Here is a 22,849-nt window from a genome sequence, read left to right as displayed (position 1 = left end):
GTACTGTCCTCAAGTCCATATAACTTCTTTCATCTAACTCACTATTAGCTATATTTTGAGAGGCTTTTTTCTAGAAATTGTTTATTTTTCTTAGCTAACAAATTGCAATTAAGTAAATTAATTAAGCATCTCTATGTGGTTTTAGGAATTAATATCTATTGCTTGACAATTCAATTTTATTATAAGTCCCAATAAGTCTGTTGACCAGGTATGGTATCTTTTTGTGTTGTAGAAACTGTATTTCAACTTTTGACCTAACCAAAATTAGTTATAACTCAGGGAATAAAGGTAAAATGAAGTAAGTCTTATCTTCCACTTTGGAAAATGTCAGCAATATGATGGGTATGTTTTTTATGTGTTACAGAGTTGCTTTTAAATATTGGTGTCAAGCCCTTGATGAAACACTCAACATTGCTGATGCTCTTAACAACTGGCAAGAGTTAGGTTTTCCAAAAAATGCTACAGACTGCTTTGCAGTTGGAAGATCGACTGATATTAGTCAGAAATTTCTTTCTCAGGCTGGAGTTTGGGGATGTTTACATGCAGCAGTCTTAGTGGCTAAGATAGCTCAGTAAGTATTTTATGTATTTCTTTCATATTTTAAACAAATTGCTCATCCAGGAGAGTAGGCAACTTGAAATTAATTGAAAAACACTAATGAGTTGCTATAAAAAAAGACTCATCAAAAGCAAAGGAATTTTTCCTTTCAGGAAGAAAGTTGCTCTTTTGGAGAATGTTGTTTGTTCCCTTTTCTTGAGTGCTCATCTTTGATCGTAATTGCTGCTGTATATTATATGGAGAGATCACTGAAATAAAACAAAATGATAAAAAGTCATAAGCGCAAGGATTTTACAGTCATATTGATTTTCAATTGAAATATCACAGCTCCCAAGTCATTGCACATATTAAATATTAATGTATCTCGAGGGCAGATTTACTGCCTAAAGCACTCATTTTCTGGTGAATTACAACTAAATGAAATTTGAATTACTGTATTAAAGTCTACCATCAATAAATATTTCCATCCAGTACTCCTTGACTGCTGGTAAAACACTATGGATGTAATTCTGAGCTGTTCCTCAACATGTTGTACAATACAAAAATGTACAAAATATAAAATTTAGGAATATTTAAGCCGGCTCTAAATGACCTTAGAAGCATTATACCCATGAAAGGGCAGAGCTTTATCAGAGTAAACTGTCTTACCTAAGAAGCAGGGCGTATTAATAGCACTGTAAAATATCTGTAAGCCAAGGTAGCTTTGAAAGTATTAGGATGGATATTTCAGGATGAAGTGTCATTTTCACAGTAGGAATCAGCACCCAAGAAGAAAAGGAGCGAGTTTAAGTTGTTTCTAAACCACAGCTCTTTTAATTCTGATCTATGGTATGGCCTCAGGTCCAATGAGGCAAGACGCAATCCCTAGCTGCTTTTAGAGGTGCTTGTGGCACCTATTTGCCATGCTGCATACTATCCCTTTACTGCTAATATGTCCATTCCAAATCCTGGCAGGGTTCTGGAGGGAGCCATCCTCTCTCAGCTTCTCCCTAAGGCAGACCTGACTTGGGGTTTTAAATATCTTTCCCTTGAGTTGCTCTTTCTAGAGCAATTTAGGCTCAGGCTGTAAAATGCAGATTAGAGGACTCTAATTTTGTATTAAAGATTTCTAATATTGTAGATCAGAGGAGTACCCGCTACCAGGATGGTTCAAAGCTCTTACGAGGTACTGTGTGGGATTCATTTAATCTAGGCACCTATCATGTCAAAGTCCTCATGTGCTAGTTATCTTAGGCTTCCTTTATGGAAACACTTTAAGTTGTGAGTTGCTTGACCTGCTTTACCTTTCTAGTTTTGTATGAGATGAATTTTGCACTTAGATTGCCTGTTTCTCTAACTTTAAAGAGAATCTAGACAACTCCCTTTGTCTAGGTATGTCTTTGGTCAAATGCTTCTTTCTTTGCATGGCGTGGCTGAGCACCTACCTACAGAACAGGCAGCTGTTTTCCAATATGGAAAATATCTAGATTGTGTTATTATAATTATTATACTAAATAAATAAATAAAAGAGTTTGAATAATTATATCGATGGGCACATTCATATTTCTTATTATTTGTTGCACTATAGGTATATAACAACATCAAAGATGAGATTAAGAACTAAATACTGCTATTTTTCTGCTATACTTTTTAAGGTAAGAATACAATTTCAATTAGAATTCATGAAGTTGACAAATTGCTTCTAAAATTTAAATCTCAATAACCTTCTATTAAAACATTTCTCTTTTCATGTTGATTGTAAAGGAAAACTGGAGATCAGAGGTAGTTGAAAATTTATGCACATTAGATTAGATGTTTTTATTCTCTGTTTTTTAACATTATTCCTATAGTATAGCCTAAAAATTATCACTTCAATAAAAGGCTAGTGTCTCGGAGAAATAATGAAATTTTCAACCAGGAGAACAGACTCTTTAGAAAAAGAAACTTTTGAATCTTTTTTAGCATTGAAAGATATTGGTTTGTAATACTAAAATCTCAGCTCTATAACAAGTTTGCCCTAAAAATAGAGGACACTCAAAATGATTCAGTTTCATTTACAAAGAAAATAAGACCATTAAAACCAAGTTTTCAAACTTTTAGCAACCAACTATAAAGGAAAAAAGGGTTCCAATTTACTTTTTAAAGGAAGTTTTAAGATACCAGTAACAAAAGCGATATAGGAAAAGGAACTGCAAGTATTCTACTAGTCATACTCCACTGGGATAAATGCTTACTTATCCCAGTGCAGCACCAGGAAGTTAGTTGGCTTCTTCCGCAACAAACCAGTGCCGCTTTCTAACATCTTGTGCCATGGTTGTGACCTATGTGACCTGTGCTAGGCCATGTTTAAAACCTCGTTAAGTTCAGCAAAGGGAGAACAAGCGGAAGAAACAAAGGTAAAGGAGAATTTTGACTAGCTTCTAGCACTGTTACTGCTGGTGTTACAAAGCTGAACAATTTTGATTCCTCCTTTTGACAGAAATAGTAGTAAGCAGTTGTTCCAGTTGTATAATGGTAGAAATAATTGCGACTTGACTGAAGCGGGTCTGATATTAATTGGGATAGGAGCAGCTTGCAGGGTGAGTGTCTTGAAAAATATAATCAATTACTGTCACTGTACCTTGCGAAGTTCAAGCCCATAATTTGTTCCTTGATTTGGAAAGCTTTTATAGCCTTATTTAAATTCCGTCTCTGGTATAGGCTTTAGGCTTGTTAATATCTTGGATCTGAGTATGTAAATGCATATTTCTGTAGCAATCATTGCTAATTACAAGAAGATAAACACAATTGGGAAGGAATATCCAACATCAGAGACAATGTTAGCACTCCTCCCTTTTTAAAGGAGTAACATTTAAGTTGCTTCCTTAAAGTTCACATCAGTTTTAAGTTATATGATTTAAGCTGCACTAGCTGACCTAGTGAAAGGCAGAACTAGGGTGGAACTAGCGTTTAACTGTCCTTAAAGTCAGCAACTCTCACAGAAACAATGGCTGAGATGATGGCGGGGCAAGGACTTAAGGCTATGTAAAATCAAACTAGCTTTCTTAGCTTGTGGGGAAAATAAAAAGATTTTTCTTCTGATGGAAAACATTTTCCATGAAATATTTTCAGAGTGGTACAGAAATGTTTGAACACATCCCCAGAATCATCTCAACAAATTTTCCCTAAGCATTTTCCTTGATTATGGAGATCTTTCTATCTGCTAATCAGAGGCTTATCCTAAGAATTATCTAAGAAATCTTTGTAAGAACTCCTAGTGATTTTTTTTTTCCCCAGTGCTTCCAGAGATTTATTTGGGATGCTTAGACTTGGAATCTGAGAGAAATGCCATTGGCTCTTTAGGAAGATTTTTCATTCAAGTACTGGAGAGTACTTGCTGAGGAATCTTTCATGATTATTTTTCTACACATAGATTAGTTTTTCTCTTTTGCTTATTCTATGAAATACTGTCCTTAGACTATTTATGGCCTGTTTTTCAAGTTCACGCATAAAACATTTTTTCTAAAAAGATTTTTCAAGGTTTTGTCTGGAAACAACTGGATACTTCTGTTCCGTTTATGAAGTAATTTATGAGTGTCAAGGGTTGGATTTTTGTAGTGTTTCACTAGCGTCTATACATCTTTTCACAAGTATTTCATTATTGTTACTTTCAGACCCTGTTTAGAGCTTCTCTTCCACATCCGACATCTGACTGTGACTTTGCACAATATGAAACAAATATGCTTATTCCTGGTATTGACTTGTTCTCTGATCGCTACAGAGCTGATATCTCCACTGTAGTTGCAAGTCTGAATTTCCTTATGTTTGAACTACATTGTGCAAAACAAAATTTAATAGTAAGTATTATTTTTATACTCTGGAAATTAATTTTAAGTTATCAAGTCTTATTTTTTGTGTGTGGGTGTACTTACGAGGTAGCTCAGAAGCTCTAGTGAAAAATACCTCTATGGTTAGGTTCTGTGGCACTAAGATGGAGGCAAGGTATAGCTTGCTGCCTACAATTTTTAGAATATACAGGATACTTGTTTATTCAGGAAGATGACAACACATGGTCCACTCAGCTTAGGCATTGTAGAGGAAATTTCCTAATATAGAGAGTTTGAAATGACCGTACTGAGAATTACCTTAAATGCAGTATGTCCAGAATACTTTCAATAATTTTACTTTTACATTCAGTAAATAAAAGTCTCTTCTGCCTTTCTCTTTCTCATATTCTCTTATTCCTCTGTATGGAATGGTTTTACAGCTTCCCTCTTATGTTGATCGTGTGCTTATTTCCTCCATTTTAATCCAACTTCTTTCAAAGGTGCAGCGCAGGACATTGGAATAAATCGATTGAATTACTTACTAGTACTGAAAGAGGTGTAATTCTGCCTCCGTTCCTATTTGGTCGTGTAGCTATAACAGATTTTCGTGTGAGGTTATTATTGTATACCTCTATAAATCAACTCTCAGCATGACAGAAAATCCCCAGCAGAAAAAAAAGATATTTTTCTCCTGCTTTAAGGAGTTGAATCCACTTATGGAAAGGACCTGCAAGTGGAAGAGGCAGTGCAAGGGAGGGGAAAAGATTGCATGACTGGTGGCAGGGGAGGAAGAAAAGGTTTAGGGGGTGGAGATGGAAGAGGAGGCAGCAAGATGTTACCCCTTTCCTATCAGAAAGTGATTTGTTGGATTGATTTCTTCTGAAACTTCAGAACTAAGTGTCTGTCTTACCTCCTGTCGTTGCTTCTTCCCATCCTGCTTTACTGGAGTTCACTTTGTTATTGAGCTTTGTCTACCTGCCCTCACTATGGGAGATCAAGTGAGATCAAGGAGCAGACAGTTACCTGGAAGCAGGGACACTTAATTTGACGGCTTGCTTCACATGCCCGTGCACATTTTTGATTCTTTCTGCACTTGTACTAGCAGAATATAGATCCAGGTCATAGATCATGGTCAAAGCAATTGCAGTTTCAGCAGGATAAGGGCTTCATTTCCACTGAATGCTTAATGTGTGGGAATGTTTTGGATAGTGGGCACTAAGTTGATTTGACACTTAAATCAAAACACATCAAGATTCAAGTTTTATTAAAAATAAAACTTCAAAGACTAATTTTGTTGAACTACTCCAGATATCCATTGCAAACTGTATGGGTACAATTAAAACATTTCCCTCAGGCATCTGTAATCCAAATTCAAAAGTATTAAGCTACTTTATGAAAAACGAAGAGTGCATTTGACAAGAAAGTAACAATACTGTTGGCATTTTCCAAGCTCGGGGACATTTTAAAGTGAAGGAAAATGTAAAAGCTGAACAGTAATTAAATTTTTGAAGTTCTTTCATTTTGAATAAACAAATATATCTGTTAGGAAAGAATCTGCTTTTTCTGAAATATTTTATAATAATAAAAACAGTATTTGTGTACTTTACTAGAACTCAGTTTTAAAATGTTTTTTGTGAGTTGCCCCTACAAAAACTTTCAATTTGAAATAAATATAAATAAATTTGTCAATAAGCCCCATCACCATCCAGTTTATTTTACGATTGGTATCATTTCACTTAGACAATTGCAGACATTGTATTTATTTTATTAAAGCTCACAGAATTCCATTGTATTTATTTTATTAAAGCTCACAGAATTCTCTTATTCTGTTACTAAAACTGAAAAAAATGATGGCATCAAAATGCAGAACAATTTTAGAAATCCCTTATATCAACATCTTTCCAGTACGTTTACTCACTAATGGTACAATAAAAAACCCCACCTTGAACACAGTGAATGATTTGGGGAAACTTCACTTTCTACATTGTGAATCACATATAAGATAGTATTATCTTATATGTGATTATCTTATCATTAGCTTGAGCCAGCTGAGGAACTTTTTACCACGCTGATCCTTCACAGAGCATAAGAGAAGTAGTGGGGGTATGTGGCAGTGAAAGGAGTACTCCTATATTATCTATATATTTATAATATATAATTGGAATGTACATTTCTATAATTATATACCCTTTATGACATTTATAACTAGATGACCTAATATTTTCCTACAGATTTTACCATTGTTCACATTATACCAATATATTGTTTCTGAGATTTGTAAGGACCCAGCTAAATGTATTGAAGGAAGAATCTTCAAGGTAATCAAAGAAACTTTCTTTTTATCACAGCACATTGTATTTCAAATAAACTCATAATTTCTTTGTTAAATGTAGTCAATTTAATATTTCTTCATATATCACTACTATGAAAAGTAATGCTTTAAAGTTCAGCTGTTGCTTAGTGTTTCTTAGCACAACAGATTGTAGAATAGGACTACTTTCTAAATGCAATTATTATTTATATTCTCAATTTTAGTAAAATGTAGAGTTATTTATACAGTTTTACTGTTAGTGTCCTAGAGACACTGTTAATTACTTCCATCGTTTCTTTCTCTTCTTCATTTAACAAGCATTCTCCTTAAAGATATGCTCATAAGATTTTCCCTCTTAGATCCAAACTTTTTACTTGATTTTTTTCATCTTGTTCCACCATTCTTTTAAATGTTTTCTGAAGTGCAAAACAGAAATGATTTTTGTTCACAATGTTCACTTCTGGATTTGTTATCAGTATCATAGTGGAACAGAGTTTTGTCATTTCACTAATGTTCCCTTGTTGGTTTGGTTTTGTTTTGTTTTTTAATCCCTTGGTTGTTTTTTTTGTTTGTTTTTGTTTTGGTTTGGTTTGGTTTGGTTTGTTTTTTAGGGGTTTTGTGGTTTTTTTGTTTTTTTTTTAAGGAATCTAACTTGTAGTAAGAGTTGAAGTATTATTGGTTTTAGATGTTTTCAGGAAATGCTGATATGAGTTAGGGAGAGTAGGTGAATACTATGAGACTAAGATGAGTAAAATCTATGAAACAGATTTTGATAAGCGGTTGATCTTGGACTGACACTCAAAGCTCTAGCCAGATGAATTAAGTTCTTTTCATTTGTCAGGAGCAAGTTTTTGAAGAATATGTTTTTGGGTTTGGGTTTTTTTATTCATTTTTGCTTTTAAGTGTGAAAGACCCGTCTTTGAGATTTCACTTATTTAGTAAAATTGTAAAAGACTTCTTTCCACTGAAGAACATTCTCCACCAATGTACTATTCCAGTAGCCAAATCTACTTGAAAATTACCCTTGTATAAATTTTATTTTGAGCAAAAAGAATAATTGAAAATTATTTAAATCAAAGTCTCTGTTATTTTTTAACAGATTAAAGTACTTACAGATATAGGATTTTTTATGGAGGCCTTCCATGAACTGTCTTTGCTTAATTGTGGAGAGAGAATTCCATGGAGAATACCTGCAGGATACAGAAAAACTGAACAAATGAAGGTAAACACCAGTAAAGTATAACATCAAAATATAACACTCAGTGCTCTTCATCAAACTGCACATACTCCGTGTCTGCACCTGGGCAGGGTGGGGGAAGCCTGGAACATGCTGGGCAGTAAGAGCTAGTGGTGCCCTCAGAGCCTTCACAGTCATGTCACCCCAGGTCAATCTCTTTGATTTTTTCCATATCTAAAGCCAAGTAAGGACCTTACCTTGATCACTAATGTGCTACAAGGTTATGAAGCTGTTAACAATTGATCTGGGCTTCTTTGTCCTACCTGTGAGCACACCTGTGCAGGAAGATACAATCCAGAGCTACTGGGCAAGCCTCCCCCATAACAATTATGTAGCCTTTCTTCGTTTTCCAACCACATAAAAAATAATCTAATGAGTTATTCCTGGACAGATGTAATCAAGGTTTCCCTTATCTAAGCAGTGCTTTTGAGTAGGTGTCACCCCATGACAAAGTATGTGTGCCAGCACTGGGGAGCTGGACTGAATGTGTGATAGAAGACTAGTGGGACAAGTAGGGATACCCCCTTTGTCAGCAGCCTGGATTTAACTTGTTCGTACAGCTACATTCTATGCATGCAACAGGTTGATATTTCTAATCTGGTGATAATTACAGGCTGGTGCTGAAAGGCGAATTCCTAACCCACCTCCATAACTTCACATTTGGTTCCCTTACCCTGTGTTGTAGACAGTGAAGCTGGCACTGCAGAGCAAATTGAGTTTAATGAGCTGATTTCAAGGGAAGTTTCCCACCTCCCCAAACCCTGAGAGGGAGTTTCCAGCCGACCCACGGCCTGACTGTCCTTACCCTGCAGCCTCACAATGGCTATAACCAGCACAGAGCAGCAGTATCATTTTTGGCAATAGCCAAATAATCAATGCCTGAGCTATATAATAAGGGAATAATCACAATTACATTTATGATAGGATGTCAAATGTTTACATTTAAAAAACCATGGACAAGCACTGCTCCTAGAACAACCTGGAGTGGTACTACCTCTTAAATGAAGCATGAACTTAATAAAAAGTAAAAAGTTTATCAAAAAAGGTGACCTTTTTAATTTGCCAATGACACTTTCATTTTCATATTCATATTCACATGCATGGGAAGATAAGAAACTGAAATCTAGTGATTTTCCTCAGAGCACAAGCTACATTACATTCGCACTAGGTTCAGCCATAAAGAGTTATCAGCATCCTCACTGGAGTTGGTTCTGCAAAGCTCCCCTGTTCATGGCTGCAGTTCATGGCTACACTTACTCCTTAATGATGCTAGCCAGTTTAGAATGCATCTTTAAGTCCTTTCCTTAATTTGTATATTTTCTGAAGAGCTCACAGAGTTAGGATGTGCTCTGGTTGATTTGTCACTTGTCTTTTTCTAACTGGGTTCACTGGTGAGTGTTTGGGTGAATGGTAGAGGAGGTTCGGCATTAGGTCTCTGGTTAGGGCGTGATGCATGTAGAAGCTAAGTGCTTGCTAGAGTTTTGCACAGCTCTCAGAATAAGAAGGACCCATGTTCCAGGGAATGACAGAGATGATAGAGGGCTACATCTGGAGTAGAGACTTAATAAAAGAGTTAATAAAAAACACATAAAACCCAAGTGACAGTGTGTGTAGAGGGCTCAGTTATGATGAAGGCTGGGAATGATCTTTACGTCTGCCTTTTCCTTCCCCTCAGTAGACTGATTTGTCTCCTGGTGAAAAGGTAAAGGGTTTTTGAGCAAGGACTAGAATTAGGGTTGGGGTTCAGAAAACTGAAGCACATATAAGTAAGTGAAGAAATAGTTGTTTTCAGAGCCCTCAGGGAGGCTCAGGTCTCAAGTTCATCTTGACCTGTAGCTCTTGTTTTCATTCCATTCACAGATCTATGCTCTGGTGAAGAGTGGAGAAGGCATGTGCCAAGTCTGGGGTTAGACTGAGGTTCAGAAATGTAAAGAACATAAAGGCAATTGATGGTTGGTGTCTGGAGCTCCTAGAATTTGAAAAAGGATTTTTGTTGGCTTATCCCAACGAAGGAGAAAAACTCCCCTTGCTTCAAGATGAAGAATCCTGGGGAATGGCATAGGAGGTGTAGGGATAGTTCTGGGTCTCAGGTTATGGTTCAGAAATGTAAAGCCCATAGAAGCCAAGAAATTGTTGGTATTTTCAGAGCCCTCAAAGTGTAGTTGGAAATACACTACACTTATCCACTGCTCTGCTAACTCACTTATTTTATACTCATATTGTAACACATCACTTATTTTTGGTTTTGTCCATTTTACAGGCTTTACAGAAATTTGACTCCTCAGAATCTCTCCTGTCCATTACAAATTTACAGGTAAAAAAGATCTGAAAGAGCTAAATGTTTTATGCTAGACATAAATATTTATTTCTCTGGCATCAGTTAGAGGTATTTGGTTCAGAAAATACACTTGTTGTTAGTAAAAAACAGTAAATAGAAAACATATTCTCCTCTCTCCTCCTCCTTACCATTTCCTAAATTTTAAATTTTATGGCTGACCTCTCAAGGGAGAGGCAAGTACCATCATCACCATTTTTCAGATGGGAGACATAATATGTACAAATCTGTGACTTGTCTATGCAAAGTGTGCTAGTAGAATTATTCAGGTTTTGTCATGATATGTAGGATCTGGTGTTTATCCTGCTAAAACACTGAGAACATCAGTCATCTAGCTTGTATAATTTCTATCAATCAGAGCTCTCTTCATAGATTTGTCCTAATTCAGATTGGGATTGAAGTCCATTTCTGGAGTAAAAAAACAGTGAATCTGTAAACCAGTTAATGAACAGTCATTTATCATTTTAATTAAAATCACATGTTCACCAATGACTTCGTTGTTTTTCAGTTTTAATCGTTTTCTTTCACTTGCCTTCTCACAGATACATTGAGCCAGTAGGGGTAAATGTTAGCAGAATGTGGAAAAGAAGCTGTACCATAAAAACAAACTGATAAAGTAGAAAAAAAAATTTCCCTCCCCTTTTGTCTCTTTTGTTTACAGTAAATTTGTGTGTCTTCTACAACAGTCGATATTAGAAGATAGAAATGAGATGTCTATCTTGACAGCTTTTGATCTCACTAGTTTCAGATTTATTTTGAAGTTGTGCTTTATCTTGAGCTTTTGATATGAACACTTCACTGTCTATATGGGACTCTCATTGGTCTCCTTATGATTTTGCAAAGCTGCGTAGACTTTCAACTTCTAAATTTATTAATCTAAAGTGAGAATATTAAACTCAAGATAAATCAAGGAGGCTATAATGAATACCAAAAAGATTCTATGAAATACGCCAGAATGGTCTGAAACAAGAATTTTTTTCCGTGCTTAATCTTTCTAGTTAGGTGAATTGTAACAACAGACTTTCCTTTGAGTTGAGATTTCTGAACTACAGATTTACCTACATATTTTCTGTGACCACCTTAGCTCAAAGAGTGCTAAAACTAAAACTCACACAGAGTAATAGCTATAACTGCATAGATGCACCCTCTACTGTAAAACTGATCACTGAGGCTGTAGCAAGAGCTACTAAGCAGTGAATTAAATTTGGAAAGGAAAACAGCAACTCATCCATAATGACTAAGAGCATATTACTAATGTTATTTGTGTTAATTGTTATAAGCATCTTTATTAATAGAAGTAGAATATGCCATGAACAAGAAAAATGTAAAATAAGTAATTTCAAGTAGACCCTATTGTTAACTTTCTTGTAGGTACTGGAAGACATATTTAATTGGAGTCTGTCTTTAACAATGGTGCCATTGTGCAACCAACAAATTATGAATAAATTAACCTTAGCCAAAATGCATTTCATCATTTGCCTTTCTGCCACAATAAATAATATACCTGAAAAAGTGGAAAAACACGTCTATTCTGTTGAGAGCAACAGCTTGAAGGAGCCAAGCAAAATCAGAGCATCAGATGTAAAAGGTAATTGTAAGGGTGGTGGAAAAGTACATTTATTCTGCAACTTGTTTCAAGCATAGTTTTTCCACTTTTAACTGCATATGCATTAACATGAAATATTATAAACAATATTCATATAAATGTTGCTGGAAAAAACAGTCATTATTGAAATAATAAGCATTAAGGTTTTTCAAGGTTTTTTAGCTAATATCTCTAATATTATTAGAGCTGTATTCCATTTTTCATCACTTATTTTGATATTGAAAGTCTCGATTATAAGTAGAGAAAAAAAGGCATATTCTTCAAATTATTAAGAATGCTTTGGTTCTGCATCTGTTATCTGAAATTTCATCTGAAATGTATTTGACAGTTGATGCTGATAAGAATTCAAGACAACAGGAACAAAGAGGCACAATGATGCATCTCGTTGACTGTAAAGATGAACTAAATATGGCCATGCTGAAGGTAATTTTGATTTTTAGGAAAAAAGGCTTTAGAAACTGCAGATTGTTCCAAAAACATTGCTAATGTTTTCAATGTAACAGAAATTATGGCAGGAGGATGGCATGAATAAGGGGACTAGAAATTTCTGTTCCTAATCTGATTGTAGTCTTACTAGCCATACCTGAAGTCTTGGTGGTTTGGTGGAGTTTTTCAAACGGTCTAGTTTATGATATATAAATGTCCATGGGAAATATTGTCACAATCAGATCTCAGTATGACTGTTTCAGCACCAAGGGTAAAGACTGAATGGGATTTCAAGGATAAAATAATCTTCTTTTAAAAGGGTGACACCTGTAGAACATGTCACAGACTCTTTGACGGGGAAGTATGCTCTATAAATAAATGGAAACCCTTCTTTACCATATGTGAAATGTCTCAGTTTCTTCATGTTCCTCTTTCTGATACTTCATTTTGCAGAAAACATACCACAGTTTATTAGCTTTGTTTGAAGGGGTTTGGTTTTGGTTTTAATTTTTGTTTTGTTTTGTTTAATTGTGAACTTCATGCTTGGGAGTTTCACATCACAAAAGACCAAAATTGAGGGCTGACATATTCTTCTTTCAGAGGGGTCTTCCACTTCGGAAGTATCTACTTTTGGTCATTGTTACAAACAAAGTAATGTACAACATACATCTGGAGAAATGGAGGATGATTTTGTTTGGCAATTGCTGTATGCCATACACTAGAAACTTGAAAGTTTTAGCATAGTTTGAAAATAACTTGAAAACAGCATCTTGAAAATAACTAAAATAGAAATGTTAAATTAATTTGAATGGGGCTTGTTTAAGAGACGTAATCTATTTGTTACTCTTTTCTTTAACCATTCTGCTCTTTTGTTTTTGTTTTTAAGTAAAGCTTTGAATTCATTGAGGAAACTGGTCAAAAAAAGATATTGGATGACATAAACCTTTGAATTATTTTTGAATTCTGCTGAAAGCTCTGTGATTGAGATTTTATTTAAAAATAACTTTCTTTTAGATTTAGTTTTCACAGCTTCTTACAGCTTTGTTTGTCAGAAAGACTGTAAATTACAGGTGAACTTTCAGGATACATACTGCACTCAAGGATCTGTCAAAGTGTAGATAGAAAAGAATGTAATACTCTTTGCAACATCTTTAATGTTGTATTTTAATATTGTATTGTTTACAATTACTAAGAATAGTAAGAAGTATAGTATAAAATTATCAAGTATAGCTATAAAATAAAGAATGAAAAATTATTGAGTAATATTGCTAAGCCATAAAATATGTAGTTAAGCATAAATGGCAATAATGTGGGCACAGTTAAGATGTTGCTACTTTCAACACATTGAATCTGTAAACATGAAAAAAGCAAAATTAACCCCTGCTGGTATTTATAGAAAAGGCGTATTGCATTCAAGTTGATTTGGTTTAGGGTGCAGTGATAGTAGGCTATAACAGAATAAAATACTTTTAAAGAAACTTTTTATTTCTTTCATTATTTTTTGAAATCATACAAAGCTGTGTTCTTCTCTAGGGGATTTTATTGACAGAAGCTGAAGAAAGTCTTAGCCATCTTGTACAGAACATACAGGACAAATACGATGGGGAGATATCTTGGTGTTCTGCTGAAGATTTAGAGACACTTATTGAGGCCAAACTTCAGCTTGCTGCTATTTCTCAGCAAAGGCATCAAGCAGCTTTCACGTAAGTAATATTATGTACAACCTTAACGTTGCACAGCCTTGACTACAGAAGATTAAAAAAAATATCCAGCAACATTTTCTTTCAATCCTCTATGTCTACATTAATATTCTAAATCTTAGTAACCAGACATAACAACCCCTCTAGTATATCTACAAATGTAAGTTACACTGACATTTCATTTTTTATTATTGCTTTATTTTACTTTTTAAAAGCTCATCAGTTATTGGCCTATGATTTCTCTGTGAGCTGTTTTTGTGGTACAGTGTTATACAAAATCAGAGAAAAAGCTGCAGTGTTCACTGTTTTTGTTAAAGTAAAAGTCTGGATATGTTAGGTCATGTGTTTTTGTAATTTTAAAGTGTACAGCAGAGCACTAATGTTATCTCTGAACTACTGAATTCTAGTTTGTTCTAGAACGCCCTGTGTTCCTGTCCTAAAAGAACATTTCCTCTTTATGTACTTATTGTTGTCAAATTAAAATGTTAAAATAATACTTTTCAAATTAATTTGATTAAAAAGCATTAAAGCATTGATGTAACCTTTAACATGTAAGAATAGATTTAGCAGTCATTAATTATATTGTTAGTGATAGTGTGTAAAATACTGTTCTATTTACATGATCTGCCAGATATTTTCTCCAAATTATAATTTCCAAATTCTGTGATTTTTTTTGAGGTTCTGACTTCTTTTGTATAACTTCATGAAATTACAGTTGTGCTGTTCTTTTAATACATGGGTCATACAGAAATATATTAACTTTTGGTAGAAGTTAAATTCTGAACATTGTTTTGATCTGTTAGCTAGGAGGATTCTTCTGTTTAGCATACCTGTAATTTTAAATTAATTTGTACAAGAAGGATAGTAATTTAACAATGCATAATTTTTCATAGAATCATAGAATCGTTAGTTGGAAGGAACCTTTGACCAGGCTGCTCAAAGCCCCAACCAGCCTGGCCTTGAACACTTCCAGGGATGAGGCATCCACAACTTCCCTGGGCAACCTGTTCCAGTGTCTCACCACCCTCATAGTGAATTATCTCTTCCTAATATCTAATCTACATTTCCCCTCTTTCAGTTTAAAACAGTTACCCCTCATCCTATCACTACACTCCCTGATAAAGAGTCCCTCCCCAGCTTTCCTGTAGGCCCCCTTTAGGTACTGGAAGGCTGCTGTACGGTCTCCCTGGAGCCTTCTCTTCTCCAGGCTAAACAACCCCAACTCTCTCAGCCTGTCTTCATAGGAGAGGTGCTCCAGCCCTCTGATCATCTTTGTATTTTATTTTTTTTTCATTAGTGTCAAGCTTTTTTTATCTAATATTTTATTAGGTTGAAAAATCTCTGCGGGTACAAACTGTTAACTAGAGGTGCAGCATATAGAGGTGTAGCACTGTCGCTTGCCAAACTGCATTGAGATTAAGTAGAATGTAATCAGTATTTATAACTTTTGTTAGGGCTACTCTGACTAAGCACACCAAAATTATTACAGCAAATGTTACATTATAGTAAACACCAAGCAAAAAGCAAAATTAACATTTGTTTATTGTTGGAATACTGGTGATGATTGCTGTAACAGTCTTGCTGATGAAGTGGTAGATGATTCAGCTGGCCAACAGATAAACCAGTCTCAAGGTTTTTTTTTCCTTTTTACCCAATTAACAAAAAATAAATGTTTTCTTCTATGCCAAAGACAAACTGTCTTCCTTCTCCCAGTTGTCTTAGGTGAATAAACAAACCTCCAAATCAGATAGCCTTTAAATACCACAATGCCTTTTTATCTGCTATGGTACACCAATAAAAAAGATAAATTAACAAGGACAGGAACTTCACAGTTCCGTATAGATTACTGAACTGAAAACAGTAAGAGTATTGCAGCGTGGTGTTTTACCTGGGTTTTGTTTATGTTATTTTAAAAGACAGAAGTTTCCCAAAAGTTCAGATATTAGGACTGTAATAATTTAGCAGTAATGTCATTAGTGAAGATGGGAAGTACGAATTTGTAGGCTATTTGTGGGCATTTCTCATCATGAAATATTAATCTGTTTCAGTGCCTTTTGAATTAGATTAGTTTACCAGAAATTTGCCACCTAAGGACCAGTACTCAGATTTATGAAATACCCTGTGCATACGCCCGAGGTAGCTTGATACTGGGCTTGGTAAAACCCATATTAGTAGAGTTCTGACCCAAATTTTCTCACCCTGCTAAACCAGTGGTATGCAAGCCATTTTCAGTGCAGGACCCTTCTTTTTGACATGCAGTTATATCCTAGAGTGCAGTTTATCTCTTGGCTTATGACTCATCTCAGATTGGAGAAACTTTTTTAGAGTATCAAGGGTTTCAGTGGATGTCAAGCATTCTATGGATCATCTTTTGGGACTCTCAAATTTTTGATGGGTATTTAATGGGCCTTATATATTGATAGTGGTCAGATAGCAGGAAAAAAACCAACCAACCCCAAACAACAAACAAGGGTAAGGGTTTGGGTTTTTTTTTAAGCTATTTTACAATTTTATTGCACTGCCATCCATGGAAACTGCTGATATATCTGCCTCAGATACAAATGAAACATTCCTTCAGACAGCTGAATGCTTCCTGCCTGCCAGCCTAGAAATCAAACTTTGCATGATATTACAGAAATTCATCATTTTTTTTTCCTTTGGCGAAATGACTTAGTGGTGAAATTGTTATAGTCAGCTGTACTTTCCTATTTTGATCATCTTGTCACTTTCTGATTCAGCTGATAAAAGGATGTGTATTTTGTCAAGGGAAATATATAGACACATCACTCTTGTTGACAGCAGAAGAGGGTCACAAAAATTTCATCAAGGGAAGCTTCTACGTTACAGCCTCTGTCTTGCAAAAAATTTATGCCTCAGAATAAGACTATGTGTAGGACTAATTTGATCGATCTCAAGGAGAGTCCTTACATGGTGTCCCCCCTAAGCATGTGAGGGTTCTAATTACCCAAATATCTGCTTGTCTGCTTATGTGAATACATTACTGCTTAAAACAATACATATATGAACCTTTGGGCTTGTGGTCTGCATTTTACTCATGAAATGTGTATGTACGCATGTAGGTAAAAACAGCCTCATTTGCAGAATTGCTAAATGTTGACAACAGCAGTTAACTGGAGGCAGTGGTGCCCAGGAAGTGAGGTTAATATTCCTTAAAAACCTGTATATACTCTTGGGTGCTGCACCTTCCAACATTTGAGAAATGCTAGCCATACATCTCAAACAATGTTTTGAAAAATGTCAGGTTTGCTGTAACTTTAACTTTGATGCCTGGTTTCAGGGGAAAACTCTTCTTAATAAAAAGAAAGAAAAGCAGTTGGGATATTTCATTGCATTATCCTTACTGTCTCTTTTGCTTTTATAAGCAAATTCTGTTTTGTAGTTTCCATTGTTAGAGAGAAGGTTATCATCAAATTCAACATTGATTTATTACAGTTTCATTTTGTTGAATAAAACTGAGGTAAAGGCATGATGAAGGAGATTCATAAGGACTGAATTCTGAGAGCCGAAAAGCAAGATATTAACAGTTTTGGTTCTCATTGTTACTTTGGGGTCTATTTGTGCTGAATTGGTGTAATCCATCCAGTTCAGCATCACAAACACAGCAAGCAGGATAGAATATGAAATGACAGGAAGGCTTTAACTACCCTTTTTTCTCTGGAGGTTATCCATCCTGGGGTTAGATACATGTTGGCAGAATAATGTGAGTAATTTCAGAGTAGTGCTGCTCTTGTTCTGACTTCTTTGTGCATAAATCAAGAACTTTGCCTTTACAACAATTAATCTAGAACTTCTCAAAAGCAGTAAATTCACACAGAGCCTTAATCTCTCTTGCATTAAAAGCTCTTTACAGTGTTCTGGCAGTGTAAAAAGGACTTAAGGTGTTAATAAATTATTTTTTTCTTTTGCTTCATAGCAACCAGTCTCTTATGTAAAGAGAGTTTCTCCATGTAAAAAGACAGCATAGATGGTAATTTTTGTTACACATTTTTAGCGATTAACCTGCTGAAAAATCTTTAAAAGGTGAGCTAGGGATACCCTTGCGTACTTTTGCACCATTAGGAAAGTATGTTTCAGTGGGTAGAGAATAAGTAGAATTGCAAAAAAAACCACCAACCCCATAATTGTTTTAGCTAAGAGGTAGGAAAGTAGAGATTTACAGATGTAGGGGAAAATGTACCATTAGAGATGGAAAACTAATACCATGAGACACTGGTTTTGGCAGTTCTCCGAATATTTTGAGTAGCGTCTTCTTTGGGCAACAAATCCTGTTGTGAAAAAGATGCTCTCACTATGTTGGTTTTGCAAGTGTCTTCATATCATGAAAATAATAGTATACGCAAAGTCTGCTGTTAGAGATAAACATTTCTATAGATGTCATGAAAACTGAACACTGTATCTGAAAGCTTTAAAAAGACAGCATAAAAAGGCAAAAAATCTAGTATTTAATGTTTTAAGAAACCTGACAATATTTTGGGATCCCAACTCACAATTTTTTTCAATGTGGGGTTGAATGCTGCACCGGTCTCAATGGTGTCTGTATCTTTCTCGATGCTGTTTGGAGTGAACTCCAGAAAAGGATTAATGATTGGGACGGGAGGTGGGGGTGGGGGCAGCAGACTCAGTGTCATGTCATTGCTCACGAGGTTTTGCCGGGGTGGCACCTGCCTCAATTTTTAGTTGATGGTGTTTACTAAGATCCTGTGAGTATTTCGTCATGTGGATTTAACAAAAGGATTAACATGTAGTCTGGAAAGGCTTTAAGGAGGAAGGTGTTGTGGCTGAGCTACGGAACTCTCCTAACTTTTTGTCATTTTCAGTATTTTTGCATCTTCTAATTTCTAAAAGCCCATCCCTGATGGGCATTTCCTGTGTAATGGAAAGTTATGGTAGATTTTTGTTTTGTTTGCTCCAACAGAATATGATATGACTTGGTTTATCTATTTTTATCAGGTTATGTCTGTTATTGGCAAAACTTTTTCTCTTACTGCTGTTTTCTCACTTTCATACTGCAGTGCCAACAAATTCAGAATATTCTCCAAATGCACTTTTTTTGTTCTACTGAAGCAAAAATTGATAACTCCTGATAGACATCTCTGATGCAGTCAGAAATTAAGTATCTATTATAACAAAAGCATAAAACGGCAAATATAATTACTATTTTTAAATAATATTTTTTCTGTATCATAGTGTTGCTTTGGCTTTCTCTGCAATTCAACTTCTCCAAGATGCAAAAATTTTTAGGATTGAAGTGACACATTTTCAAGAAGAAAAGGATGAAAGGGAGTGTTCGGTATGTGTGGATATTTGTTTTAAACTGCTGTTTATCAGTATATGAAGTCTTGCATTAAGGGCTGAGTGATTTTCAGAATACTAGAACATAGCAGTCATTTGTATTACATGGTTACCATTAACCTGGGGAGAAAATGATGTATGACATGCTTTAGTTACCTGCGTGCCTATAGTATATTCAACATGTCTATAATAATAATTTTAATTTGTATCTGGTTAGGAGTTACAGTTTTTATTTGTATACTCTCAAATGCCAGCATTGAAAATCCCCTTTTGTTTAAAAAAAATGCAAACAAACAGAAAGTGGAAAAAATAGCTATCAGGTGAAAATCTTGTATTATTCAGTTAAGGTATTCTAGGGTTTTTGATTGAAAACCAACATCAGAGTATCCTCTTTCAAAGAGCCAAACAGATGAGTTCACATCATTGCTGTGTTCCAAATTTAACAAGATTTCATCTGACTACTGTTGTCTAACACACAGTGATATTTTGGAAAGCCGATGTGCAAAACCTATTGGTAATTCAACGCACATTCACTCTCGAGTGCACAGTAAGTCAAACTGACTCACATGGACACAGCAATTGAGCAGTGAGGCCAGATTTTGTAATGTACATAACGAGACTGGACTTTCTTGCACGCAGTGCAATTATTCTCTGTCTGTGTTGCATGTCAGGGTCTTCTGTCTTACTGCACTTGCTCCTACATTTTCTTAGGACTCCCTGTAACTGAGTTATGGATATTTTTTTTCCTAATTTTCATCAATGCAAGTCATTCATGATGATTTTTAGTAAAACACAGGTGGTGCCACGTCCATTTATTGCTTGCTGGAACAAATCTTTGGACTATGGATTGTAGAATTTTAGTAATAGAAAGACTGTTTATAATATGTGAAAATGGCACAGGGAGTTGAGCTGAGAATTCTCACAAACTCTTCCAGTACTATATTACGTACCAGAACTTGATATTGATCCTGCTCCACAATTAGACTTCTATGTGCCTTAGAGTTTTGTGCAATGTTCCTGTTTGAGAGGAATAAAGTCCAAACTGTTAGAATTATTCTCCATGAGACATAGTATATGGATATATTTATGAACTTTCCCATAAAAACTGGTTTAATTTTCATTTGTTACGATTCTTTTTTTTCTGTATATTAAAAGTTAATAATAAATGGACTTCTGATATTAAAAAAATATGTATCTACCCTTCAAAGAAACTTCTGGTTATAATTATGTTATTATTTGTAATATAGTTGTATTGATTTGATTTTTTTTAGACTGATGCTGCCCTGTTGCTTTGTTTATAATAAAGTAGTTGACACAGAATGTAAAATTTTCTTGCTTTTGGAAATTATTAGGACTCTTACGTTAAAGATGTTCAACTGCCTCACAGTACAACAGCACAAGATCATATGAACGTACATCTGTGGCTAAGGTGTCGTACAACGTTAGTGACTGCACTAGTAACACAGATACATGGCGTTTGTGATATTGACGGTATGAGCCTTTTTTGGTTGAGACTTTTGGAGTATAATGGACAAGTGAGCTATGAAGACACGATTCTTATTAATAAATAAAAAATATTAACATTAATTCTGGGGCTGTATCATCACTGAGCAATTTGTATTAAATTCATCCAATGCAATAAGGATAATATATTTCTGAGTACAATCTTTCCCTAGGGAATGTAAACACAAAGCATTATATTAATGTTCATTTAGTGATCATTATCTTTTGATAAATCGCTTGATTGAAAAAATTTCAAATGTTCTAGTGTAATTAATTTAATAAGTATGCTTGTATTAAAAAAACCCTGTTGCTACATACTTCCAGTTTTAAAAGTCTCAAAAGTTTTTTTTCACTTTTTATATCTCAAATAAATGAAATGTTCCTATATATCTCCTAAAAATGTTCAAGATTCTTTTTCATTAAAGAATTTAAATGAAATACTACAAAATACATTTATTGCAGCTTGATAATGAATAAAATGGGTTTCATTCCTTAGTTCCATGAAGTTAGTATAAACTCTGACGCTCACTTAAGTATCAAAATCACAGTCTAGGTCTGTAGCCAGACTCTTACTTAATGTCTTCTGGATAATTCCTGTGAAGAATGTTACTATTTTGGAATCATAACTAAGATCAGATTTTTGAATATGTAGAATATGTTTTATGGGTGAGAATGACATCTGATCTACAAAATCTAATTATTTCTACTGGTGGCTTTTATATAAAGAATGTATTTGGATGAACTTAAACCAAGTGCAGTTTAAAAACTAAGTGGTTTTTCTTTCTTTTGAAAGTGAATTTAGCACAAAATCAATGAAATGGTAAATGTGGAATTTATAACGTCAGATTTTCTGTAACTTTTTAGTATGAAAGTGACTTCTTAAGAATGGTAGAAGATACCATAAAGTCTTTTCTATTGTATTTTTACTATTCATATATTCTCTTCTTTTAGAAAACGATGTGGCCGAACGCAGAAGTCTCATAAAAGAAGCAATAATAGAGGCAGAAGCCTTTGGAGATACGGAGGCTCAGGCTGAAATGATGGTGCAAGCTACTATTCTTGACCTGCAAGAAAAACGTCCCGTGACAGGCATTAAACTTCTTTTGGAGGTTTGAGCACAAAGGAGAAACCGTTCGCTTTTCTTTAATGCATTTTTCACATAGTCACAACAGCTGATGCCAGCACTAAATAAGCTTGAAATAGTGCCTCTAAAATAGATTTTTTTTCAGTTTGTGTGATTTGTCCTCATAAATAGACAGCAAAAGTAGTAACTACTTTGGTTTATGTTGTCTGTGTCCAAACAGAATATCATCAGTTTACTCCAAGAGGATACATTTATTTCCCCTCCAGCTTCTTTGACTCTTGTGAAAAGTATGCTTCTGCTGGCAGACGTACTAACACTCCAAACAGCAGAGGATACAGAACATTGCTCTTCTACAGTGGAACCATTAAACTTACTAATTTTGGCACATGAGCTTACCGTTAAAGCAGTGAGTATATGTTGGTCATTTACACAGCATTTGCAAATCCTTCCAGCAATCTTAATTATCTATTCTGAAAGCTATTTTAACAATTTATTTAAAAGACCCATTCCTGTTAACTGATCACTTAAATTTTCCCTAGATTACATAGAGTGAAGAAGTAATTAATTTTACCAAATTTATTTATGCATACTTATCATGCATACTCATTTATGTAGTCTGGTATTTTCATACCTTTTAAAAATATAGTTTGACTTTTAGAGAGATGCGGAACACTCCCTTTTCCCATTTGAAATGAGGGATATATTCATACTCAGTACCTCAGGGACGATGTACATCCCATAAAATTCCCATCTCTTGAGCATCCAAGTTTAAGAATTTAGCTTTGTATCTTAACTTCCATGAATGTATCTTAATTTCCATGAATGAAAAATTTGACTGGTCCACACATGTTATTTTCTTTTTCTTTTCAGGCCTTTGTTGGATGTCAGATTTCTTTGTATAAATGGCAGTTTCTTTCTAGGGCTTGGATTACTTGGGAAATCTGTTTCTTAAAGACTGATTTGAGGGAGTTTGCTTTTAGAAACCAAAATC

General features: G+C 34.9%; 1 protein-coding gene across 1 annotated transcript in view; it reads left to right on the top strand.

Annotated features, from left to right (window-relative positions):
- The window catches only part of CFAP54 (cilia and flagella associated protein 54), a 111,218-nt gene that overhangs the window by 66,654 nt on the left and 21,715 nt on the right, over positions 1–22,849 (top strand). The window contains 13 exon segments of the mRNA XM_054219060.1: positions 365–571; positions 2,126–2,192; positions 4,191–4,373; positions 6,575–6,661; positions 7,754–7,876; positions 10,152–10,205; positions 11,598–11,814; positions 12,161–12,255; positions 13,792–13,961; positions 19,167–19,269; positions 20,624–20,762; positions 21,726–21,883; positions 22,079–22,264. Coding sequence (XP_054075035.1) covers positions 365–571; positions 2,126–2,192; positions 4,191–4,373; positions 6,575–6,661; positions 7,754–7,876; positions 10,152–10,205; positions 11,598–11,814; positions 12,161–12,255; positions 13,792–13,961; positions 19,167–19,269; positions 20,624–20,762; positions 21,726–21,883; positions 22,079–22,264 — 1,789 coding nt within the window.

The sequence above is a fragment of the Rissa tridactyla genome, chromosome 1 (assembly GCF_028500815.1).
Source record: "Rissa tridactyla isolate bRisTri1 chromosome 1, bRisTri1.patW.cur.20221130, whole genome shotgun sequence".
Classification (NCBI taxonomy): Eukaryota; Metazoa; Chordata; class Aves; order Charadriiformes; family Laridae; genus Rissa; species Rissa tridactyla.
The sequence above is the reverse complement of the archived record's forward strand: the minus strand, read 5'-3'. Positions and strand labels throughout refer to the sequence as shown.